The 27,212-nt window shown below is 22.5% G+C and overlaps 2 protein-coding genes across 2 annotated transcripts; one reads left to right on the forward strand and one right to left on the reverse strand.

The window, feature by feature from the left end:
• Positions 1–1,544: 1,544 nt before the first annotated feature.
• On the forward strand, positions 1,545–24,044 carry PY17X_0704800 (HECT-like E3 ubiquitin ligase; the record flags this gene model as incomplete). Its single annotated transcript, XM_722910.2, has 1 exon — positions 1,545–24,044. The coding sequence occupies one exon, from the start codon at positions 1,545–1,547 to the stop codon at positions 24,042–24,044; it is 22,500 nt and encodes a 7,499-aa protein (XP_728003.2).
• Positions 24,045–24,544: 500 nt separating this feature from the next.
• Positions 24,545–27,166, reverse strand: PY17X_0704900 (conserved Plasmodium protein, unknown function; the record flags this gene model as incomplete). Its single annotated transcript, XM_022955479.1, has 1 exon — positions 24,545–27,166. The coding sequence occupies one exon, from the start codon at positions 27,164–27,166 to the stop codon at positions 24,545–24,547; it is 2,622 nt and encodes an 873-aa protein (XP_022811754.1).
• Between the last annotated feature and the right edge of the window lie 46 nt (positions 27,167–27,212).

Genomic DNA, 27,212 nt, shown 5'->3' on the forward strand with positions numbered 1-27,212 from the left:
GGTTTATATTTAACATCCCCATGTAACTACTTACATGGATATATGTACATATAAATAAAAATGTATGCTGGTTTAATGAAATAATTTTGTAATAAACCTTTTCAATGTTTATTTTATTATAATTTTTTTTTTCCTTAACAATATGGGAATTTATATTCTATTTGTTTAACGATATTTTAACTTTAACAAAAACCATATATATATTTATATATATATATTTATATATATATATTTATATATATAATATATATACATATATTTATATATATATGCATTACAAGTATTCCATTTATAAACATATTTATAAATATATACATGAATGTATTTATTTATGTATGGCATTGTATACCGTTTCCTGCTTATTTTTACTACTTTTCCAGTTTATATATAATTTGTTCTAATTTTTTTTTAAATCAAACATGAAAAAAAATATAATGTACCCCAAACACTTTCATAGCTTATGTACGCATTTAATAAATGGAAAAAAAATAGTATATATGTATATAATATAACATACCACAAAATAAATGCCTCTCAGTTATATTTGAAAAAATTAAAAAATTAAAACCCATATTTTACATGTGATAAATAATTTTTCATTTATATGCATATTTCCTTATTATGGGAAAAAAAAAAAAAAAAAAAAAAAAACAACTTTTATCATTAAGAAAAATTTATAGTTAATTTTACAAAAAATAATTATTTAAAGATATGTAAAATTATACTTTTATTTATTTATACATAAAACTGCATATATAAGTAAATATTATATGTATAAAATACTTATATTATATATATATATATTTAATAAATTAGCTAAGGCTATTTTTATATTTTCCTTGTAATAATTTATTTATTATATATATTCAACAAAATTCCTATACATTACTATTCTACAATATTATATATATTTTTTTAAAATACATTTGATCATAATATAGCTTATGCATTTTTTTTCTACAATTAACACATACATTTTTTTTATTTACATTCCTTTGATATGTGTTTTATTTAGAACGTTGAGAGTTCCTCTCGTTTCTATTTATTGCATCCTTATGCTTTTTTTATATTTTTTAATTGACAAATTAAAGTTCAATCACTTTTTATTACATTTTTAATCATTTATGCCTACATACACATGCTCGCATTTTTTGAGAGAGGAATATTTCTGTGCGAATCCTCATGTTTCACATTTATATAATATACACGTAATACATGCATATATATATACATACATATATATATATATACATACATACATGCATACATATTTATTATCATTAACTCATTTATGCATTTTCCATATGTTATTTATTTAATCCGTCCATTAATAGTATAGCACTCGTTTTGTCGTTTTAATGCGCTCTTTTAACAGCTTATAAAATATTACATATATTTAGTGTATTTTTTTCGACCCTATTGTATACTATTTTTAAGGACGTGATAATGTATTAATTTGTAAATTCCTATAGCATATTGAAGATTTATTTAACACACTTTAAATATTTAACTTGTTTTATTATTTTCTAAATTATGAGTAAACAATGAAAATCCAACTTCCCAAAGATGATAATTATATTTTGATGCTTGACAAAATTAGTAAAGAAGAAAAATTTTTTATACACATTTTATCAACATGCAATAATGAAGCTCTATTAAGTCATTTAATTCCATTTATTGAGTGGGTATGGGTTAAGTCAGATTTAATTGCATGGGCTCCGGTATTAAATAGATTTGATGATTTATTACAAGCATATATTATTCACAATAAGTTAAACAAAAAAGAAGAAAATGTTACGAATGAAGAAGTTAATAATGGCAATGTAGATATAAACAAGACATGTTCAGATATCTCATTTATACCATCAGATCAGTTAATAGAAGAAATTCTAAGATTTACTTATTGCATATTAGATAATTGTCTTAATAAATCTAAATATAATTCTTTAGATCATTTATTAACACTACTATGGTGTTTTAATCCCAAAATATCAATTTTATCAGCTGAAATTTTGAATATATATTATTTATTTATAAAAAAAACGAAAAAAAATGAAAATAAAATAAACGAAATAATAAGCTCTTTATCAGCATTAATAAATATTCCTATTCCTAATTTTTTACATCCATATATAAACATTGATATTGGTAATATAAATGACAACAATTATATATCAGGGATAATATTATATTATTTACATGATTTTAGTGATAAAAAATATATGAACAATATTTATTCTAAAATAGAAAATAAACAACTTTTAGATTTAATAAATTATAAAGAAATCGATTTAAATAAAATTATATTAAATATCGATGATAATGATATTCAGTTTACATCTATATTTCCAAACCAAGTTAGTTATAATAATTCTAAAGATGTACTTCAAAATGCTTATGATAAAATTGTGAATAAATATAATATTAATGAAAAAAAAAAATATGATTTAAGACATAAATTAAGAATATATATAGGATTAATATGTCCAAAATATAGAAAACAAATATTTAATCTTAGATATTTAATTATTTGTGGATCTTTATCAATTAATTCTATTTTATATACACAAATTATTCCTGGTAATAATATTTTCTTACAAGAAATATTATATATATTAAAATTTCACAAATTTATTAATAACAAAACATTATCTATTATATTTGATTTATTAACAACTGCTATTGAATCACATATACATTATAAAGTAGTTTCAGACATATTAGGTCTAAAATTGCATAGTGGTTTATTTATTAGTGTTCTTAAATATTATCTTAACTATTTTTTATCTCCATATATTATACAAAAAAATATATGTCCCTTATATATTATGAATGAAAATGAGCAAGAAATTTACAGTATAAATCATATTAATCAGTTATATATAAACAAATTCAAAAATTCTATAAATAATAATTCCCAGTCAATAAATAATTATCTTTACCAAAATAATAAATCTCTTCAAACAAATGTTTATCAATCAGGCTCAGAAAATTTATCTAATAATAATTTAAGAAACCCTATAGAACCATATAATGAACATCCTGAAAATGGTATATCATCTTCGATTTTGTCAAATTTAAATTCTTCTGATTTATCAATAATATCTCCAGAAAGATCTTTTATAAATAGAGAAGTCGACTCTTTTCTCGAAAATAATAATACTGTACAAAATTCAACTCAATTAACAAATTTACATAATCATGAAACGTTTAACGTAGTAGAACAGGCCCAATCGAGATCAGAAACTAACCAAGTTGAAAACAGTGAATTGGTAGTTAGAAACAATTTAAATAATATTTTAAATCCAAATAGTGAACAAAATATATCTCACATTTCTACTAACAATGAAAATGAAGAAGTTGGTGAAAATTTATATAAAGATGAGACTCATTTTGAAAATTTTATAAGTGAAGATGTAATAATAGATAATATAAAAAAATCTAAAAAAAATGGGGAAAACGAATTTATAAAGATTACAAAAAAATATTTCAAAGATTATAAAAAACAAAAAAAAAAAATATCAATGATGTTACAATTATTAACTTTATATCATACATGTATAATGGAACCATCTCCTATTTTAACAATAGCACAACAAAATACTTTAAAGACATTTCCTTTATATTTACAAGATAGTTATACATTTAATCTACCCATAGTACATTTATTACTAAGAATAATGGAAACATTATTAGATTTTACTCCTAATTTTTATTTTACTGAAAAAAATGAAGATGAATTATATAAAATATTATTGTATCGTTTTCAATATGAAATATTTATGATATCAGATTCTTTTTACCACATGAATAAAAATGAAATGTTAAAATATTATTTCACTCCATGTTGTTATGAAAAGTATGACCAAGCATTTATTGAAACAGAAGAAGAGGCAGATAAATATGTACAAAACAGGTTCATTAATCAGCATAATAATGGTAATAATAATGATAATACCACTCACGATTTAGTAAATAGCCACTCCCAACTATTCACCCCCTGTAATAATACAGAAATTGAAATTCCCCAAAAAAGTGAAAATTTTTCTCAGTCTGAAATAAAAAATGATGATACCATATTTTCTATAGATAATTCAAGCTTAAAAGATATTTTTGAAAAACACGATATTAATATGAACATATCAGAAGAAATAATATTAAATAGATTTACATTTTGGATGAAATTACATATATATAATGAAAGAATAAAAATCACAAAAATAATTATAAAGGCTTTAAATTTGGCTTTAAAAGGGTATTCCCCAACAGATACATTAATTGATATATTTACTAACAATTATATATCAGTAAAAATAATTAAATATATATTAAAATATCCACATAAATTTGGTTTATGTATATATGGATATATATTAGGATTTATATATGAACATATTTATGAAGATCCAACTATATTATCTACCTTATTAAAAGAGGGAATATTAAATGCTATGTTAAATAGTATAAATGATAAAAATTTAAAAAATGAAACAGTTTTGATTTATGTACCATCTTTATTATCCCTTATGTTTATACATAGTATTGGAAAATCTGCTATGAAAAAATTGGGTTATAGTCCTATATATAATTTATTTCATTTTGTATTAAAAAAAGATTATTTCTTTTATGATAGATTTGGTGATATAGCAGTTTCAATCGGAAATATTGCAAACGAGTTAGAAAATTATGGATTTACAATGAAAGATTTTGTAACTTTTCATATTATGTTATTAAAAGAATTATATTTCGAAGGTATAAATTTAGGATATTGGAAATGTATAGATTATAATTATATAGAAAAAAATGTTGAGAAATTTTTAAAAAAACCAAATGATATAAAATTAAATGATTTAAATATAGATAAATATAAACATCGTAAAGATAATTTCTTTTTTGATAGATTATCAATTGTTTGTAGATGTATTTTATCATATATGAAAGGCTCATGGGTAAAAGCATTTATTAAATTAAATGGATTAAAAATATTAATGTCTTTTACTAATATTATTAGCCTTCCTCCTAATTATTTGAATATTTTTGAATATCATCCTATTTATTCTTTTATTTTAAAAATATATCTTTACACATCATTTAAAAATATGTGTAATCAGTTCTTATATCCCCTATACAATTATACTAACTTTTTACAATATGCTCAATATATTAATGTAATTTTTAATGGTGAACTTTATTTTGATCTAGGAGAAAATATAGTAGTTGTCAAGGAATCTGAAATTAAAAAAATCGAAAAAAATAATATTAATAATAATGATGATACAAACACAAAATTACATTTTAATAAATCTCAAAATTATTATTTATCTCAAACAAATTTTATTTCTGGACCTTTTATTGATAGAAACAAAATGATTTTACATTGTATCACACATTTATTTAACATATTATATTTTTTAATTGCTGCATATGCAGATACAAAAGGGTTATATGGTAATGAAGATAAATTATATGAAACAACAGAATTGTCAAATAGAAAAGTTTTAGAAATATTTTCAGATATACTTATAACTATAGAAAGTGTATATGATTTTTATTTTAATTTATATTTTTATCAAACAAACGATTTATCAAATAATATTTTTTTACAATCTAAAGATAAAGTATCTATACATGAGCATATAAAAAGAAAACTTCGAATAAACCAAAATAAATCAGATTATTTATTATATAACTTATTTTGTTCATCTCGTTCATTATTTTGTTATTCAGCAAATAACAATGCTTATGAATTAAATAATAATCAAATTAAAACACATCTAATATATGACATGAATCAAAATGATTACAAATTAACAGATCACTTAAAATTACTAGAAAACGATGATAATGTTTATAAAGCTATTTATAAATATACATTTTCTCAAGTCTTATTAGAGTTTAATTCATTTAATCATAAAAATTGTAAAACCCCTTCAGAGATTGTTTCACACAAAAAGAAAGAAAAATCAAAATTTAAAAATTATTTTCCTTCTTTTTCAAATTTAGAAAATAAAATTAAGAAAAATAATATAAACAGTGATTCTAATATTATGTCGACTCATAATGATACCATTCAAAATTTAGAAAATAATCCCAATTCTTTTATTAATGATATTTCTAAAGATAGTTCATATATTTCACATGTACAAACAACTGAAAATAAAAAATTAAGTCAAGAAGAAATTTTAAAAATATATTATATGTGCATGAACCAATCTAATCAAGGCAACATAAATGAGAATGAAAAAAATACTACAAAACAAAAAAATGAAAAATATAATGATTATTATATCAATGATGAAAATATTAACATACATACTAGCTATCCTTATCAATCAAAATATGTTATGTGTGAATCCTTAAGATCTTTACTTGTAATTATTAAAAATTTTTTTGTTATGTTAAATGTGTTATGTCATTCAAAACAGATCAAATTAAAAACCAGTTCCAATTATACATACTATAACATAATTCAGCAAAAACATATATTATGTATTATTCGATGTTTAACAAAATGTATGTTAAATGTACCTTTGGTTTCTAAACCTATTCATGAAAATTCCTGTATTGGTTCAAACTCTCTATATAATATATTATCTGATCATATAACTTTAGAAAAAATTAATTATTTAGATAACAATTGTAGTAGCGAGTGCACTAACTTTTTTACCGGGGATATTTATCAAGATGGGTCGGAAAGTGCCTTAAAAAATGAAGGAAATAAATTTCAAAACAATAAACAAAATTTTAATGTCTATGATTATTCTTATACACCATATATTAATTTTCATACTCAAAAAATTGACTCCTTTTATCCAGAATGTTTTTATATGGAAGATATATTATTTAAAAAATATAATCTCAATTTTTTTGGAGTTAAAGTTGTGCCAAATAAACATTTTATGGATACAGAAAAGTGCAATGAAGAAACAAATTTCGACCCCAATTCAAATGTGAACAATTCTGAAAATTGTAATTATAATAATACCAATATGAATAGACAAAAGAACGATCACAATTTCTTATCACACCAGAATCAGTTCGAATATAATCATAATATCATAGATCAATCAATAAAAACTAATTCCAATTATAAATTAAGTGACTATAATAAAATTCATATATGCTCAATAACATCTGATTCTTACAACTCTAGTTCTATACCTAATGTTTTATTCAACGATATAAATAATATAGACAATATGAACAATATTAACATAAATGCAAACACTCAAAATGATAGTAATAATTTTGTCAGAGGAACAGGTATTGCGATTAGTCCAATTAATGGTTGTAGAAAACAGCCTCCTTTTAATGATGATAATAATAATAATAAACAATCGGATAATAATATAAATAATCATAATGATTATAAAAATTGTTCAAATGAAAATAAAATGGAAAAAGTCAAAATTAGTATAAAGAATTATACGCCTATAAAAACGGTTAAATATATTTCAGAATTAATAAATACATTACATAAACTATTATCAGATAATAAATTAGAGTTTGTTAGTTATTTTTACTTTTTAGACTTGTTATATAAAGTTGGGACATTTGATTTTATTTTTAATATGTTTAACTATTTAATGAGTGTATATATATCGCTATTAGCTATATATTTTAAAAAAAAAAAAAATGAAAAAAACGAAAAAACCACAAATTTTTACTCCGATTTTACAAGTTACATACCTATACATATAAGTAAAAATTATACATGTACTAATACTTATTTTGTAAGATATATAATAAGATTAATGCACTATTTTGCAAAATCGGATGTAAATACAATCAAAACTTATATGGAAATAACTATAAAAGGTATAAATACATTTTTAGACTTTTTTATGAATATAATAAGCATTGGAAAATTTAATGTAATTTTCTTTACTTCAAAAATGTTACACCCCTTTACAAGAATTAATCAAACATATGGCAAACCCATCAACAAACAAGAAAAAAAAACAAATAATCAAGATAATGATGACAATCCTGATGTCAGTCAAGTTTCACATTCTTATTCTAACAAAGATGACCATAGTTCAAGCACAAAAATAAAATTAAATGGATCAAAAGATTGTGCTATTACAATAGATGAAAATGAAAAAAAAACTTTACTTGGTGATTTTGATTCGTGTGAAAAAAATAATTTTACTCAAAATAAAAATAACACACGATGTGCCAATAATAAACAAAATTATAAAAATAAAAAAGAAGATGAAAGTAGCAAAAAGGAAGATGAAAATAGTAAAAAGGGAGATGAAAATAGCAAAAAAGATGACGAAAATGATAAATATTTTACTTATAATAACAATTTTTTATTTTCCTTAGATTATTTTGATATAATTAATACAATTAGATCAGTGAAATGTGATATAACAAATAACATATTTATGTGGTTAACATATATTAACAGTACTAGTGTAAAAATAAATAATTTAGGAAAAAATAATATATATATAAATTTTAATAACAATATTATTTTTGGATTTTTAAAAATCATACTAAAATTTATTCACCATTCTACTGATACTGAGCATAAACTTTTAGACTTTTGGGATAAAGAACAAATGAAAGATAAAAAATTTACAGGAAATAAAGAAAAAGATAAAGAGCTGTATAATTATCCTAATGTTGATATATTACAAGAGTTAAAATTAATGGGTTTTGATGAAAAAAATATTTATGATTCATTAAATTGTTCAGGAACAACTGATTTATATTCTACACTAAATTATTTAGATAAAACACGAGAAAAAGATAATTTCTTTTCTTCAAAAACAGAAAAAGAAGACACATCATCTCATAATCCAAATAAAGAAAACAAAATATCTTTCTTTTATGGATCTGATGAAAATAGTAGTGATGAAAATTCTACAAATCATAATAGAAACCGACGAAATAATCCAACTGAAGATACATTTAGATTAAGTTCATTTATTGACAATATACAATCATTACCAGAAAACAATGTGAATATAAATCAAGTAGAAAATGGAAACAACACATATTGTATGGATAAAAATGATGAAAAAATGATAGAAACTGATAATGGAAAAAAAAATATAAAAAAAAACGAACAAGATAGTAATATGCTTTATAAAGAAGATAAATATGTTTTAGGAAAATATCCTTTCATGTATGAAATATTAAAAGAAGCAAAAGAAAAAGGAAAACATCCAAGAGTACATTATTTTGAAACTATTATGGATCCATATAATAAAAAAAATATGATTTTCTATTTACAATATTATTTAAAATTGTTGAAAAAAAAAATATTCCTTTCTTATAATGAAAATAATATAATTAAAAAATTTTGGAACGAAGAAAAATATTTAATACTTAAACAATATATATATAAATACATATTTAACATGCTTATAAATATAATGATTACAATTCCATATAATGAATTATCATTTATGAACTTATATCTAAGTTTCCTAGTTATAGATATTGATAAAAAATCGGTTAAATTATTTTTAGATCAATATAAAAAAACGATACATGATAAAAATAGTAATAAAAGTAGAATATTTAATCATCAAGATGTTAAAATTATTATTTTATATTATTTTATTGAAAATATTTCCAAAAAAATTAAAATGTTAAAAAACGATGAATCATTTCCATTTGAACCCTTTTACCATTGTAATCATTTATTTATGTATTTTAATAAAAAAAAAAATAAAAATGAAAAAAAAAGTGAAAAAATAAAGAAACAAACATCAGAACAAGCACGAAACTCTTTTAATAATATTATTAACTCAAATAACAATGAAAATGGTCTTAATACCCCTCGAAATACTCTTACAAATAATATAGATATTAACAATCATTCAACTAATAATAATTTTGATAGGGCACGAATAAATCCAGTAGATATACACACACGAACATTTTTCTCACGAAATGAAAATCATTTACAAAATCAAATTAGTAGAGAAAACGGTGCTATAAATGACTCAGAAAATATTTCAAATAATATTCAAATTAGTAATAATCCTTTAAATGAAGACAGAAATGAAAATAATCTAAATAGAAGAAATAATTTAAACAATAATTCTGCTGGAAATTATCAACATGGTGATTATGATACAAGCAATCATAGTGATGATAACATTGCACAATCTAATTTACAAAATAATAAAATAAATAGTGATGAACTAAATAATCAACAACAAACTACTATTACTACAAATTCAGATCCAAATAAACAAACTGATGATTTAAAATCCTCATTATATGGAATGAAATATATCAAAGGAGATATAGATATAATATATAAATCTCAAAGAGATATGGAAATATATTCTTACCATTTCTGTTTGTATATGTTATATTTTACTCTTTTTAATATTATCAATAAATATAGTATAGCCAAAAATATTATTCTACATATAGATAGAAATATTATAGATTATTGTATTTTTTTTATACAAAAATTTAATATATCATATTTAAAAAATATAGAAAATAGTGTTAATTACTTTTTAACAAAAAAAAATGAATTATCAAGTATGCTTCAAAAAAAAACAGTTAACAATCCACAAATATTAATAAATAATGATACTCTAAATAATACAGAAGTATGCACAAATTGTGATAATAATTTAACGAAAAATAACAAAAAAAAAAGGAAATACAATAAAATCAATACATGTGGCCAACCTGATGAAAACACGAATTCTACTGAATCTACTAAACAAATTAATAACTCTATTACTAATGCTATGTCAAATATTAATGAAAATGAACAACAGGAACACATTCCTCATGATTCAATGCATATTTGCAATATCTCAAATAATACTGCTGGCGAATATGTTAACAATAATAACCAAATGAACAAAATAAATAACAGTTCGGTAAATTTATACAATAATAATGAACAAACAAATGAAACTAATAATATTGGAGAGAAAGAAATAAATATAATGTATAATAAAGGACTAGTTGTAAATCAATCTATCAAAACACATAATATGTTAATACCCTATTGGAATTTTCTAGATGTAGATAATTCTGAATACAATCAAAAAGCAGCTATTAATAATTCATCACTAGAAAATGAAGAAAATAAATTCATTTCATTATACTCAAAACCCCCATGTTTTTATACACCTTTATTTATGTGCTTATATAAAATAATTATTAACTATTCTTTATATAATTTTAATGATAAAAATAAAAAAATATTTAAAAAAAAAAAAGAAGAAAATTTAAATGAAGAAAAATCATTTTATTCAACAACTATAGGAACAGATGGTATTGCTCTTAAAACAGAAAAAAATTCTATGACACAAAAGGATAACTTACCTTTTACTAAAATTGAAAAAATTAACAATTTGAATGATAAAAAAAATACAAATAATAATATAATATTTGATATGCCATTAACTCTATCAAATCAGGCCAATGCAAATAATAGTGCCATTAATATTTCTCAACAAATGAATATGGAAAATATAAGATTTATTTCTTCAGAAAAACAACACAATATTATAAAAATATGTATCGATACATTACATTTCTTCAAAGGATGCAATTCACAGCTTTGTTTGAGTATTTTACAAATTATCGAATATTTAACAACTACTTATAATAACGTTGTATTTTTACTATCATATCGACCCCCAAATGTGTATAAACATTTTAGAGAAATATTTGAAATTGAAGAAAGGAAAAAAACAAAATTGGCATATGATAACAGTTTTACGAATAGTAGTAATACTAATAATTGTTTTGAAAAAATAAATAATTTTGAGAATGAAAATGATATAAAAAATAGCACAGAATCTGTTTTAACAGATATTCATAAAATGAATCAATTAAAAAAAGAAAAAAATATCGATGCTGAAAATGAAAATAGTAGCAATAATATTTCAGAACTTGATATTAATGAATTAATATTACAAAATATGTGTCAAAGTAGTTTAGGAATCCTTCTAACAATATCGAAACATGCAAAATTCAAAGATATGCTCATTATACTTATAAATATATTAATTCAGTGCTTTACAGATAATTATGTAATAATGAATAAAATTGAATATAGCTTGAAATCATATTTCTTATGTCATGGAATACCAGTTAAATGTTTCATGAAAAAAAATGATTTAAAATCAATAAAGAATAATGATTTTATAAATGCATTAGGAGTATCTTTGACTGAGTTAAATGAAGCTTTATATCCATTTATATTTAAAAATCCACAATTATATGAAGAGATATTAGGTTCCTTATGTTTCTTTCCAAATCTAAAATATGTTAAAGATTCCAAAAAAGACAAATATGATGATTTTATAAATACTTCAATTAATATTTCATATGACTCAAACATTTTAGTAAATTCCGATCTTGATTCTGGAAAAAATTTTCATGAAAAAAATTCAAATATAAATTATATTAATAATAACGAAATTATAAACAATCATAATGAAATTGAGGGTTTGCTTGAAAAAAGTTGTAAAAATCAATATTATTTAAATTGTTTGCCAATACCAGAAAATATAAAATCAATTTACATGCTATCAGATATAGCTAATAGCACAAAATGTCTAAAAAAATATTATATGAAAAATAATTTTTATAATTTTTATATATTAGCAACATTGATAGATTTTCTAAATTTGTTCACTATTATTCAAAGTAAAACACGAGTAACAAAATTAAATGAAAAAGAACAAAGACTTAAGTTTAATCAAAAATTAATGGAAATATATGGAAATGATGTTGATTTTGATAATCAATTGGATTATAAAGTTATGTATCCATTTGCCTTAACTGCTGACAATTTACTTTTTATTATTAATTTAATTTTTAAAACTTTTAAACATTTAATAGTTTATTTAATTAAAATGCCACCATTTAATCAAAAAATTATTAAAACATTTATTCAACCAGATAATAGCCCTATTAATAGAACTGAAAATTTATACAATGGTGATAATACAACTTTCAATAATGGAATTGAAAAATCAGGTCTCATAGGAAATAATATGAATAGTAGCGGATCCAAGGATACCAAAAATTGTTCGATTCAACAAAATACTACTAATATATTTTTCACAAAAAATAAAAATGGGGGTAACACATCTAATATTAATAACTTGACCAATAATAATATGATAGCGAAAAAAAACATTTATGATAGCAAAACAGAAACAGAAATAACAGGGCCAGAATCTTTGAATAATCATGATATGCCTAATAATTTAAACAAATTAACACGTCCAGATTCCATAAACACATATAAAGAAATATCTGAATATTATTTACAAAATTATATGCAACTATTTTCTATTTTTGATGCATCTAAATTAAATTTTAGAAGTTGCCTATTTCCATTTTTATCTGATAACACAAATACAGCAGATATTAATAAGCATTCTAGTAATGATAAAAATAATATCAATCATTTAGATCAAACACAAATAAATAATTCTAATAATATAGCTTTTACACCATTTTTAATATTTTTGTTTAAAAGAATATTACCTCAATTTATTTGTATGAGTAATCCCATTATATATACACCTTACTCATTTAGTAATTTTGAAAAAAAATTCACAAACAATATAGATGTTTACTACGCATCACTAAATAATAATGAATCTAAAAATATGGCATATATAAAACATATATTTAATTTTATTCAATTAATTTTTGATATTCATAATTCTAATTATGATATTCATAAAAAAGTAGTACTCGAAATTGTTCATTTATTAAAAATTTATTCAAATTTTCAAAAAAAAAAAGATATTATTAATAATAATGCATTTTCCACAGTAATGACTGTTTTCTCGAATGCTATAAGTTCACTCCTTTTTAAATTAATCAACGAAGATCAAAATGTTAGAATTGAAAAAAATTCAATAGTAGTTAAAGATAAACAAGTATTAACAAATGCAAAGAATTTATCAAAACTTTTAGATTCTCTTGCAAAGATTGAAAAAAATACAAAAACCAACAATGACAATGATGATGATAAACCTTATCAAAATGGAAAAGGAAATAATATTGGAAACATCAAAAAAAGTACTACTAAAAATGTTGGAGGAAATAAAAAAGGTAATAATGGAAATGGAGATGATAATAAAGAAGATGAAGAAACAGAAAAATTATTTGCATATAGTAAAGAACAGTTGGTACTCTTTAGAAACTCATTATGTAATTTATTAAACAAGTTGGATTATGGAAAAGATGATTTTGTAAATACAGCAACATCTATTATACGGTCTTTATCTGTTTTGACATCATCATCTATTATGGGATATTCTATTAAAAGCCCCAATATAAATTCCCATATGATAAAATTGAATAAAATAAATAATGCCCAAAAAAAAAAAAATAATAATAAAATAAAAAGAAATAAAAGAAGAAAAAATATTTCCTCTGCTACATTTTTAAATCCATCATATATTAGATTTAGATCAGATTCAAGTAATGAAAATTCAGAAGATTCATATATTTCTTATTCAGATGATTCAGATGCATCACATGAAGAAAATTTTATATTTGATAATGATGAAGACGATGAAGATGATAGCAACAATGATGATGATGATGATATTCATTATGAATATGAAGAGGAAATGGACGATGATTATATAGATGAGGATGATGAAATAGATGTAGATAACGAAGAAGAAGATACTGAAGAGGATGAAGAAGATGATAATAATCATGCTCATGATAGAAATGAAGATATATTTAATGAAGGAAATTATTATGACCAAGAAGTTGGAATTAGTCATAACAGAATAAATCCTAATTCAGCTCATGAAAATAATAGTGAAAGTCATAGTATTGAAGAAAATAATTTTGATGAAGATGATGATGATGATGATGACATGGATGAAGATGAAATGGATGACGATGATGATGACGAAATTGAAGTTATCGATGAAAATGATGAAGATGAAATGGATGAAGATGATGATGAAGATGATGATGACGATGAAGATGATGAGGATGAGGATGATGATGATGAATTGGATATTGAGGACGTAGATGTAGATGAAGAAGACGATGATGATGATGATGATGAAGATGAAGGAGAGGAAAATAGTAATGAACAAGACGATGATAATAATAATAGAGGCTTACATGTACATGCTTATTTAGTACAAGATGGTAATATAATAGATGAAGATCAAATATATGATAATTCTAATAATTTATTATTACCTCATGAAGTAGATGAAAATGAAGAAAATCTATCAAATATGGGAGATAATAATAATAATATAGTATCCAGATTAAACTTAAATTCGGATTCTAGTCATGATATAGATGATGAACAAAGTGCTCATAGAATAAGAGAAATAGATGAAACAGATGATGAAACTGAAGAAGATGATGATGACGATGATGAAGAAGACGATGAAGAAGACGATGAAGAAGATGATGATGAAGAAGATGATGACGATATTGATAATGATGATGAAGTGGATGATGATGAGGAAGAGGAAGAAATTGATGAAGAAGATGTTGAAGGAAATAATTGCACCTTTAGTATTAATCAAAATGATGATACTGGTAGATCAAATAATAATAACATAGATTCAATTGACAATGAAATACATGTAGATAATTCATTATTAAATTGTAATGAAAACCAACATCAAATTTTAGATATATTATTAGAAGAAGATGGAGCTTATAACATTAATGATGATATAGATGAATATAATGATGATTATATTGATGATTGCGAGCAAAATAATAAAAAGCAAAACATTATTCCTTCGGGTTCTGTTGAATCTGTTAGAGATTCAAAAAATGACGAAAATGATATAAAAACGGAATTTACAAATATATCCAATAATCATCCAAATTCTTTAAACAATGTAGTGGATCAAGCACAACATGATGATACTTCAAAAGCTAACATGTTTGCCAATTTAGTACAAACTGATAAAATAAATATTCATAATGAAAATACTGATCAGAATGCATCTAAAATGAAGATAGAAACTGATAATAATGTAAACCAGAATACCTTATTCAATTCTATCAACAATAATACGATTATTAATAATTCTACAAATCTAACAAGCGAAAGTAATATAAATAATAATACTCGATTGAAGGAAGAAAATATTCACCAAATAAATCATGTTAATAATGAAAATGATGGAAATAATAATAAAATAAATACAAATATATATATATCTGAGGGAAATGACGAAAATAATATTGGTAACGTCACATCGAATTGTAATGAAAATAAAATAAATGACGAGGAAGATATTATAGATGTAATACCAAAAACAAACGACAATTCATCAAATAATAATAATAATCTTAATAATGAATATGATATTAATTTAATCGATTTATATTATCATTTTTACAATTATAATAACAGAGACATTAACACATTACTAAGTGAAAATAATAGTATAATGTATCTAAATGAAACTGGAAGAATATATTCAACATGTGAAAAAAATACAAATAATTTAATCACTACAGAAAATCAACAAAATGAAGTTGTTTCAAATGATAACGCTCCTAACACATCATCTATTGTCGAAATGCCTGTCACAGAAAACATAATAGAACGTAGAGCCCCAAATACTAATAATAATATTTCAACCCGAATAAACAATTCACCAATAGCTAGCACTAATATACTCAGTTTAATGAATCAATTATGTTCTAATCTATTAACTATTAATAGAAGACGAAATGATCCATTAAATAATGCAATAACCACAACTTTACATTTGCCAGATGGGGTAAGAAATAATAACATCTTAAGTAATGCCAATAGATTTGATATAAGCACAAATATGATTAATGGAAATAATGGACCAAATCAAAACGGATTAACCTATTATCATATCAATTATGATAGAATGAATAACATCATGACACAAAATTCTTTTAACAATTTATCAAATAATAGACAAAATATAAACAATACTAATACAAACAATAATTATATAAACAATACTAATAATAATCTAAGAAATTTGTATAATAATATTAGAAATTACAATATAAGTGATAATAATTTACCTTCTATTAGAAGCATAAATTCTTCGAATGTACGAAATTTTAGAAACGTTTCTTGTATTGAAGATGAGACTCCAGCTAATGACAACAATGATATGGTAAGATATGGTTCTAATATTTCTCAAGCTAACGAAACCGATGAAAATGCTAGAATTAATGGCGATGCTATTAGAACTATCCCAATAACTGAACCCACAGATGCAGAAAATCAAATAGAAAACGTTTGCTCTACTAATAATATTGATTCGAATGCAATAGATATTACAAATCAATGTGAAAACAATAATGTGAAAAAAAATAAAAATACAAAAAATGCATCTGATATTGATGATAATAATGTTAATGAACAAAATTATAAAGATGATAAAAAAGAAGACACAAATAAAAAAGATTCTAAAAAGGGAGAAAAATTTACTTTGATCGATTCAATTTTAGATAATGACAAAAAATTAAAAAGTGATATCTGCAATATAATGTATAATAGATTGTGCAAATCAGTTCCAAAAGTTAACATTAATTTGCCATTTGAAAATTTAGTGGAGGAAAAAAATAAAATTATAGACAAAATTCAAAAGTGTATAGAAGAAAAAAAGAAAAAGAAAAATGAACTTGCAATAGATATTAAAAAGAACAAACTAAATGAAGAAGAATCAGCTAAAGCTGACGATGTAAAATCAACTATAAAACTTGAAGAAGATCTTAATGGCGATAATATAGAAAAGGTTACTAATTCACAAGCCGATGCAACACTCAATACGCCTATCAATAATGTCAATGAAATAATGGACCAAACAAAAAAACAGATAAATGGCGAAGCGCAAAACAACCAAGATAATGTAAATGAATCACCAATTAGAAACATATTAGATAGTATAAATGACTCAGAACATGCAGGAAACAGTAATATACCATTTAATTTAGAATCACAAACAAACAACGAAAATACTGCAAACACAAATGACATAAATAATTGTAATATGAATGAAAATGATGGATATATAGAAGTCACGCCAGAAGAAGAAGACCCAGAGGATTATAAAAATATAAATTATGATGAACTATTCGATAGAATGCTAAAAATTGAATCTATATTTATAATTTGCTGTTCTTTAGGAATAAATGAAAAACAATTTTTTGAAATTTTAAATGTTGATAGAGCATTTCTTGTTGAACTTCCAACTAATTTGATAGAAGAAATAATATTTCAACATTTGAAAAATATAACTTTAAATAAAATAATTGAAAAAGAACAAGAAAATATAAGTAACTCCAAAAAAATATCAATACAAACATATAAAAAATATCTAAAGTATAAAGAATTTATAAAAAATCAAGAACAATCTTCCAATGCATTACCAGAAAATCAATCTAACGATATGGCGACTACCCACGATGAAACCAATAATACTTTACCAACAACTGGCGAAGCAAATCATGAAACGAATAAAGAAAATGATGATAATGCACGAATCTATAATAGCATCAAAAAAAGCTATCTCGACGCATTACCTTCAAGTGTTAGATCAGAAATAAAAAAAAGAATTATCGGAAATAAAGGCCAAAGAGCAGATGCTCAAGATGAAACAAATATAGCTTTTATAGAATCATTAACTTCAGATTTAAGGAGAGATGTTTTATCCTCAGCAAGTTTGAGATTTATAAGGACATTGACGGCAGAAATGATTGAAGAATCTAGAAATTTAAGATTTTCAGCATTGAATAATAGATATCCTGGTATTTTAAATGCAAACAATCGACCAGGAAACACCAACCAATCTAATGAACATAGTGAACCTCGCGTTCATGTGCAATCTAACAATGAAAATGCAGAAAATAACGAAAATAACGAAAATGATCAAAATGGCCCAAATGGTCAAAATAATGAAAATAGAGAAAATAACGAAAATAACGAAAATAACGATAACGATGAAAATGACGAAAATGATGAAAATGACGAAAATGATGAAAATGATGAAAATGACGAAAATGATGAAAATGATGAAAATGATGAAAATACTATGATTGCTATAGGAAATGAAAACAATACATTAAACAGAGATGAAAATGATGGCGTGGTTATTATAAATGGTGAACAAAATGATGGAGATGAAAATGATGGGGATACTATTGTCATAAATGATATGAGAAATGTGTCTATCTCCAGTAGATTAAATAGAAGAGAAAATATCCAGGGTAGAATAGCAAGTTCAGTTTTCATAAATGCACCTTCAAATTTAAACACTCATCCAAATAATAATTTTAATGGTGTAAACGGAATAAACAGCATAATAATTAGTAGTAATGATAGAAGCCCAAGAAGCAATCGAAATATATTTTTTCCTGGAAACAGAAATGGTTTAAGCAGTAGACGCAGATTCAATATTCCAATAAGAAATCCTTTACCAAATATGAATAGAAATAATTTTATCAGAATAACTTATAATGATAATAATAATCCAATTATTATGATAAATACAGGTCATGAAAATTATGATAGTATAGCAGTTTCGAGATTTCTTGATAACTTTTTAGGTTCAAGATCATCAGATATATCTCTTCCGGGTATGGGCTTAGGATCAAATAATAATATTAGAGGCAATTTTATACCTATCTCAAGTTCAATTAATATAAATGATAATAATGATATAAATAACAACACAAATAATGATAATGATCGAAGTAGCAACAATAATAATACTAATAATGAAATACACAGAATAACAAATGCAAATATAACAAACAATGGAAATAATTTTAACTTTAACTATGGTGATAATAATAATAATATTAATCAGCCTAGACAATTAAGAAGAAATGATAATAGAACAAATAACAATAATACTAATAATGTTGATCATAATTATCACATAATGAGTGATGATAAATTATTAGAAAAAGAAGATAATGCCTCTCTCAGTAAATATTTAAAAAATTTATTCCCATCAAATAATAACAAACCAAATGTCGACAAAGAAAATGATACTGCTTTATATGTATGCTTAGAAGAACCCGTTCCTGCTCAAGCTTTAATTGATATATGCAGATTATTATTTTTAAAAAAAGAAATAAATAAAAAAATAATGTTTACATTATTTTGTAATTTAATATGTTCTTATCAAAAAACTAAATTATATACACTTCAATTATTTATGAATATATTATGGTCGGCATCTATAGATTTGCATGGAAAACAAGATTCTCCAAATTATATAACATTATCAAATATAATTAATTTTCCCCCAAAAATGTTATATCAAAATGTAAATAAAAAAACATTAGGATTATTTTCAGATAATTATTTTACTACATCTTATATATCAGCTGAAAGAGTCTTAGAACAAGTTCAATCCTTGCTCATAACTATTCCACATATCACATCATTTTTCTCTATGGAATTAATACATCCTGCTTTGTTTATACCAAAAGAAATTGAACAAAAAATAAAAAAGAAAAAGCAAAAAGCAAACGATGGGAAAAAGGGAAGTGGTGATGGATGTAGATCATTTTTTGACGAACTAAAAAAAAAAAGAGACAAATTAGAATTAGATCAATTTGAAGAAACAGAAGATACTCGATTAAACGAATATAACGAAAATAATAAATTAGATATTGCATCAGATAAAAATAATGAACAAAAAGAACAAGAAAATATTCCAGATGATGAAACAGCTATATTACAATACGAATTGAAAAGAAAACGTCCCAAAATGGAAACAACCAAAACTGTTACTACAATATCTACAAATAATATTAATAAAAATGATATTATAAATATGGATAAATCAAACAATGATTATCCTATAAATATATTATTTAAATTATTAGATTCTTCTTTATACTTAACTTCGAAAAAATTAATAAGTCATTTATTATCCGTCATATATAACATTTTAATAAATTCTGCAAAAAAAGAACATGTATATGCAAACTTTACAAAATGGATATATGCGGAAAATCTACAATATATAATTAACAATGAAGAAGAACCCATACAAAATGATAATTCAAATGCTAACATAAATAAATCCGACATAATATCTGGGAATACAAATGAAAAAAATGATAACCATATAAAGGATAATCAAAACAATGAAGACAATAATGAGGGAAATATTTCTATATCATCAAATAGAGATAAAAAAGAAAAAGAGAAAAATACAAACTTAAATGAATTTTACCATAATAATAATACAGCATCAAAAATTAATAAAGAACTATTATTAAATATAAAAAATATAAAACCAAATGAAATTGAAAAAAATGATTACACATTAAAACCATATTATTTATTAGAAGTTATATCGATAGATGCAATATCAAATTTAAGTAAATTAATATGCAATTATAAAACAAACTTTTTATGGATAAATAATAATAATAATTTAGAACAAGTACATAAACAAGATATTTCATTATTATTACAAATTGCTGTCATATTTTTTTCACATTATAAATTAAAACAACTAATTATCCAAACATTAAAATATCATGCACATATATTAATAAAAAGAATCATATATGATTTAAATAAAATTGTACATTCTATTAATAATAAAACATTCAACTTATATTCAATTGACCATTCAGATAGTTTAGAACAAAAGCTAATTGCATTGTATAGGGTTATTACAATATTGTTTAATGCACCTTCTGTAATTGACAGTTTAACGACCAAAAAACAAAAAAAAAATATTCCAAAACCTAATAGTGAAAATGAAAACCCTAAATTGGATAATTCAGCAGAGTCTAGTTCTCAAAATAATATACAACCATCCAACAATGATGTTTCTAATATTGGAAATGATAGCGTTGAAATTAATCATGCTATCTCGGAATCAAACAAAAAAAACAAACTCGAAAATGATGATACTACTATTACCAATGAAAATGAAAATGAACATGAAAATGAAAATGAAAATAATAAAATAAATGAAGAATCGAAATTTGATATATGTGCCGATTTTTTCCTTTCAATTAATATCGATCTATTATGGGAAGAATTTAATAAAACCATGCAAGTTATAAACAATTCATTAATTGACAAAAATTATAAATTTAAATGTAATAATAATGAAACAAAAAATGAAGACTTCAAATCTACTGAGCTAAACAATAACAAAGATCCTCAAAATAACAATTTTAATAATCCTGATAAAAATACATTTTTACGTAATAGTTTGGATAACAATTTAATGAAACACGAACAAGATAGTAGCTTATCTTTATTCGATTCAGATTCTCAAGATAGTTTTAAAAATGATGATAATGAAATTATAAACAATACTACACAATTAAATTCGCAAACATATGCACAAAATGAAGCGTTAGAAAATAATGAAAGAAATGAAAATGATCAAAATATTGAACAAGATGATGAAAAAAAAAAAGAAAATAGTGACGAGCCACCTCCAACTATATTAAACTATTTATTACCTTTGATGGAAGCATATTTATTTATAGAAGAAGTTATACTTGTTTCCCAATATAAATTACGAAAATTTAAAGATTTAGAAAAAAAAGTAGCTAACTTAAATATTGAAAGTATAAAAATAAATGAAAAACTGGCATATGAAGATTATCCATTTTATATAAGTATATATAATAAAAAGAAAATGAAACAAAATGAATATCATATGAACGAATTCGAAATATATAAAGAAAATGATTATGAAGAAGAAAAAGAACAAGATGAAAATAACGAATACATACAAATAAAACTCGAAGATAAAGGACAGATAAGTAATAGACATAAAAAATTAATACAATTTGTATATATAAATAGAAGAGTTATTAACAGTCTAATAAAACAAACACCAATATTATTACATCATAACTTTAAATCATTGATAAAATTAACTTCATCATGTATAAATTTTGAAAATAAAAGATTATATTTACGAAAAAAATTAAAATATTTAAAATCAGGGGCTCGAAGTGAACCAATAAAATTAAATATAAGAAGAGAAAAAGTATTTACAGATTCATATTATCAATTAAGAAATAAATCAGGTAATGATTTAAAGGGTAAATTAGTAGTCACATTTAAAAATGAAGAAGGTGTAGATGCAGGAGGATTAACAAGAGAATGGTATTCAATTTTAGCCAAAGAAATATTTAACCCTAATTATGCTTTATTTTGTAGAGAAGGAGAAAAATCGGAATTTAATCATCCAAACCCCTTATCATATATTAATCCAGATCATTTACATTTTTTTAAATTTGTTGGGAAATTTATTGCTAAAGCTATATATGATGGTCAAGTCATTGATGCTTATTTTTGTAGATCTTTTTATAAACATATGCTTGGGAGAAAAATATTACCAGCAGATGCTGAGTCAGTAGATCCCGAATTTTATAAAAGCTTAATACAAATATCACAATATAAATTAGAAGATTTAAATTTAGAAATTAATTTTAGTACAGAAATAGATGAATTTGGTAAAACAAAAATTATAGATCTAATACCTAATGGAAGAAATATACCTGTAACAGATGAAAATAAACATAAATATATTGAATTATTATGTGAACTAAAAGTTACAAATAGTATAAAAGAACAATTAGAAGCATTTATGGATGGATTCAAAGAGCTAATACAGCCTAAACTTATATCTATATTTGATGATAAAGAATTAGAACTATTAATTAGTGGTATACCAACTATAGATTTAAATGATTTAAAAGAAAATGTAGAATATCATAATTACACACCTAATTCTATTCAAATTATTTGGTTATGGGAAGTATTAGAAGAATTTGATGAAAATAAAAAAGCATCATTTTTGCAATTTGTTACTGGAACAAGTAGAGTGCCTTTAGGTGGATTTAAAAATCTAATGGGAATGAGAGGAGAACAAAAAATGATTATATATAAAGCATATGGAGAAGATAGATTGCCAACTGCTCACACTTGTTTTAATCAACTCGATTTACCAGAATATTCTTCTAAAGAATGTCTAAGAAGTAAATTAATAAGAGCCATTATGGAGGGAAAAGAGGGTTTCGGATTTATATAAATAATTCGAATCTTCTATGTATATATATTACCATTTTTATTATTCAAAAATATTTATAAATATATTTATTTTTATTTGTTTCCATGTTATTAATGTACATATACCCATACATTAAGTTACATATTTTTATTATTTATTTTTTGCTATATAGTAATAATCATTAATTTTGTATAGAAAAAGACAAGTTTCAAATAAACTTAAAATAAAATTCATAAATTAAAATTAATTAAAAAAAAATAATATTGGCTTTGAGAAGCTAGCCCGAACATTTTTCGAGCTACACATATATGCACGTATTATTAAAAAAAATGCCAAACAAATATATTAAATTATCCACAAAAAAATTGATAAAAATTAAACCATTTAGTTGCAACATGTTTTAAATAAGCATGCCGCATAGCATTATACGTATACATATATATATAGTTACTATTCATATCCTGAGATATGAATTTTCTTTTTTTTTTTTAAATATATCCATCTTATTTTCATACATATTTCTAATAAATATCTGCTTGCTTCCTATAATTTTTAACTTGAACATGATCTTTAATTTCACCATTTATGTATACACATCTCCTTAAATTGAGTGAAAAAATCATACAATTTTTATTTTTAAAAATATGTTTAAATGTTTTTAAACAATTATATAAATTTGAAAATTTATCAAAATGTAGAATTATTGTTCTTCCATTATTGTTAATATTTAATGTTTTCTCTTTTAATTTTTTATTTTTATTTTGATAAAAATCGGAAAATGTTTCAAACATTTTTTCTTTTTCTTCACCAACATCACCATCATTATCATTTATAGGAACTTTCAAATCAATAATATTCTCGTCTTTAAATTTTAAAAAATTTTTCTCTGATATTTTATATATATGTTCATAAATATCAAAATTAGTACTATTGCACATATTATGAATATTATCACTGTTTTCAATTTTTATATCACTATTTCGTATGAGAAACTCACATTTTGTTTTTTTTATTTCTTCATTTGTGTTATTTTTTTCAATTTTGTCTTCATTCTTTTTTAACATCACTGTCAATTTTTTACTCAAATTATTCTTTAAGTCCCGAAAATCCATAAATTTGTTGTCATTTTGATCAGAAATATTAACATCATTCAAGCTATAAACAGTGTCTTTTTGTTTATTATTCATATCAATTTTACAAACTGATGCATTTAACAAAATATATAAAATATTATATATATTTAAATGAAATGGTAAATGTGTTATTATCATGATATTTTTATTTATACATTTATCAACATATATTAATTTTTTATAACAAAAAATTCCAAAGATTCTTAAAAAATCACTAGTTGCTAGATCTACTGATTCTTTATCATAAAATTCTATTATTGCATAAAGTTGTGTATAATTATTAACACTATTATTCACACTATTTGGTGATTGTGCATTTTTATTTCGTTCTGCTTTTTTTTTTTTCTTTTCTTTTTTATTTTCACAATTTAATAAACTATTTTCTGCACCTTTATCATCATTTTTCACATTTGAACTTTTCTTCGCATGCTCTGAAATAGCTTGTTCATTCAATAAATTCAAATCAATTGTTTTAAGTCTGTCATTAAAAAATTCTATATTTTTTATTTCACCACAAAAAGAAAAAGTTTCTTTGAGTTCTTCCCTTAACAAGTCATAATTTATTATTGGTAAATTATAAGCAATAATAAAATTATTTTCATTAATATTTTTACATCCATCATTATCACTAAACTTAACATCAATATCATATACAATTTTATTATTATAGTTATTCTCATTATTTTTATATTTAGTATTATAATTATTGTCTTTTCGTTTTTTGGTGATATTGGTATTTCCGTTTTCCAAATTATCTAGCTCACTTTCTATTGTCATATTACCTTCATTATCTTTATAATTACTTATTATTTGATCATAATAAAATGTATTATTAATATCTTCTTCCTTTAAAATGTCTGATGATTGAATAAATAAACAAGTTAGTACATCTCTATATTCTTTTGGGCATATTTCATAAAAGGATTCGAAATATTTTATTTTTCTCTGATCTGTTTTTTTTGTTAACTTATCATAATTTTTAATTATTTTCTTCACTTTTTTAATATCTGAATTTGAAAATTTATCATATATTTCATATAAAAAATTATTATATGCAAAAATATTTCCAAACATTAATAATGATTTCTTTTCACTAACAAATCTTTCTATATCTTCGGTTTTATCCAATTTATTTATTATTATATTATTTTTTATGCCTATTTCTTCATATTCTTTAAAATATTTTTCTTTAATAATATTTTTATCTAATATAGGTGAAACTAATTCATATATATCGATTTTTTTTTTTTTTTTTTTTTCAACTACTTCCTTTTTTGGCTTTGGGTTTGTCACTACATCATTTTTTGTCTGTTTTGCTTTCTTCTTCTTAACTTTTTCATCAGTTATCTTATTTTCATTTGTTTCTACACTATCCTTTTCAATTATCTTATTTTCATTTGTTTCTACGTTATCCTTTTCAGTTATCTTAATTTTCTTTTCCTTTGCAGCTTTCTTTGATTTATCACCATTTTTGTGACTCTTTTTTTCAGCAATTCCATTCTCTTCTTTCTCTTTACTATTTTTTTCTTTTACTTTTTTACTTCCGTTTTTTTTCCCCGTTTTTGTATTAGTGCAACCTTTGGATTTGTCCAGCACTTTACATTTTATATTCTCCACAGTATTAGGGAAAATGTCTTTATCTTCCCCATACTTATTTTCCGTACTTCCATTAATACTAATTGAGTATTTTAATATATTTTCTTTTGTATTATTATCATGTGTGCTCTTTAATTTACTGAGGTTTGTATACCTTCTTGTAAATATTTTTTCCGAATATGTGTTATTTTGGCTTTTATCATATTTACAAAGGGTATTATAATAAGTATAGGGAATATTATTATATAATTTAAAATTTTGAAAGCTATTCGAATAAAAAAAACATTTATTTTGGAATTTATTAACAAAATTTCTGTTCAATTTAACATAATTTATATTGTAAAGACTCTTAAACGAAGATGAATTTCTAACACAAGATAATAAAAACTTATCAAAATTTTTTTTTTTTTTCATTATTTTATTTTTACATAATTCATATTTATATGTATGAAAAAAAAAA

This window comes from Plasmodium yoelii, assembly GCF_900002385.2.
Source record: "Plasmodium yoelii strain 17X genome assembly, chromosome: 7".
NCBI lineage: Eukaryota > Apicomplexa > Aconoidasida > Haemosporida > Plasmodiidae > Plasmodium > Plasmodium yoelii.